The sequence below is a fragment of the Verticillium alfalfae genome, genomic scaffold, assembly GCF_000150825.1.
Source record: "Verticillium alfalfae VaMs.102 supercont1.3 genomic scaffold, whole genome shotgun sequence".
NCBI classification, from domain to species: domain Eukaryota; kingdom Fungi; phylum Ascomycota; class Sordariomycetes; order Glomerellales; family Plectosphaerellaceae; genus Verticillium; species Verticillium alfalfae.
The window spans coordinates 2802799-2803534 of NW_003315036.1; the positions used below are offsets into that span (position 1 = coordinate 2802799).

At 55.7% G+C, this 736-nt stretch overlaps 1 protein-coding gene across 1 annotated transcript in view; it reads right to left on the minus strand.

The window, feature by feature from the left end:
- Window positions 1-736, minus strand: part of VDBG_03388 (T-complex protein 1 subunit gamma) — a gene marked incomplete at both ends in the record, with an annotated part of 2637 nt that overhangs the window by 510 nt on the left and 1391 nt on the right. The window contains one exon of the mRNA XM_003007203.1: window positions 204-307. Within this exon, the coding sequence (XP_003007249.1) occupies window positions 204-307 (104 nt within the window). The remainder of the gene's footprint in view (window positions 1-203; window positions 308-736) is intronic.

The following is a 736-nucleotide window of genomic DNA, read 5'->3' on the forward strand; positions in this document are numbered from 1 at the left end:
TGTCGGCCCCGCCCGCTCGCCACCCTTTCCGATGAATAGCGGACGGTAGGTAGAGTCTCCCCTCAACAAAACTTGACCAGACTAGTCAACGCCAGCCCCAGACATCGCGCACGCAGTGCACTAGGAGCTTTCTTGTTCTTGAAGAAAAAGCTATTCCCAGATAGCCGTCACTATGACAGTTGGTGAGACTGGCCCTTTGTTACCCCGGGTCGGAGCTAGGTCGCCCCACTGAACACGTTCATCCGGGTCAGATCCGTGAGCGTTTCCGGCATGAGCACGATCCGCAAGCGTTGAGCCGAACTCTTTGCTATGATGAGTGTGAGCGTATTCACCACCAATACGCGGGCGTTATGGCCATCACGTTGTCGACGTGGAACAACGCTTCGAGCAGTTGCCCTACCTTCATCTGGCTACAGCGACATGTGGCGTGCGCGCCGTCGAACGGTCGAAGCAAGGTCCAACACGAGTACAGTCAAGGGGGGTTGCGATATCAGACACTTTTCTGGCTTCACACCTGAGCGTCGTTATAGGAATTGAAACCATCTGAGTGGCTGGTAACTAACCACACGTCTCCAGAGGCCCTTCCAATCACTGCAGCGTGTTGAGCCTGGCCCCATCACGGCAATGACCAACTGGGCCGCGCGTGCACAAGATCAGATCAGTGACGGATAGGAGGTGGAACCCGTAGGATAGTCACTACATGGCCACGGTGTTCCAGCTTGAACGATGAAGGGCA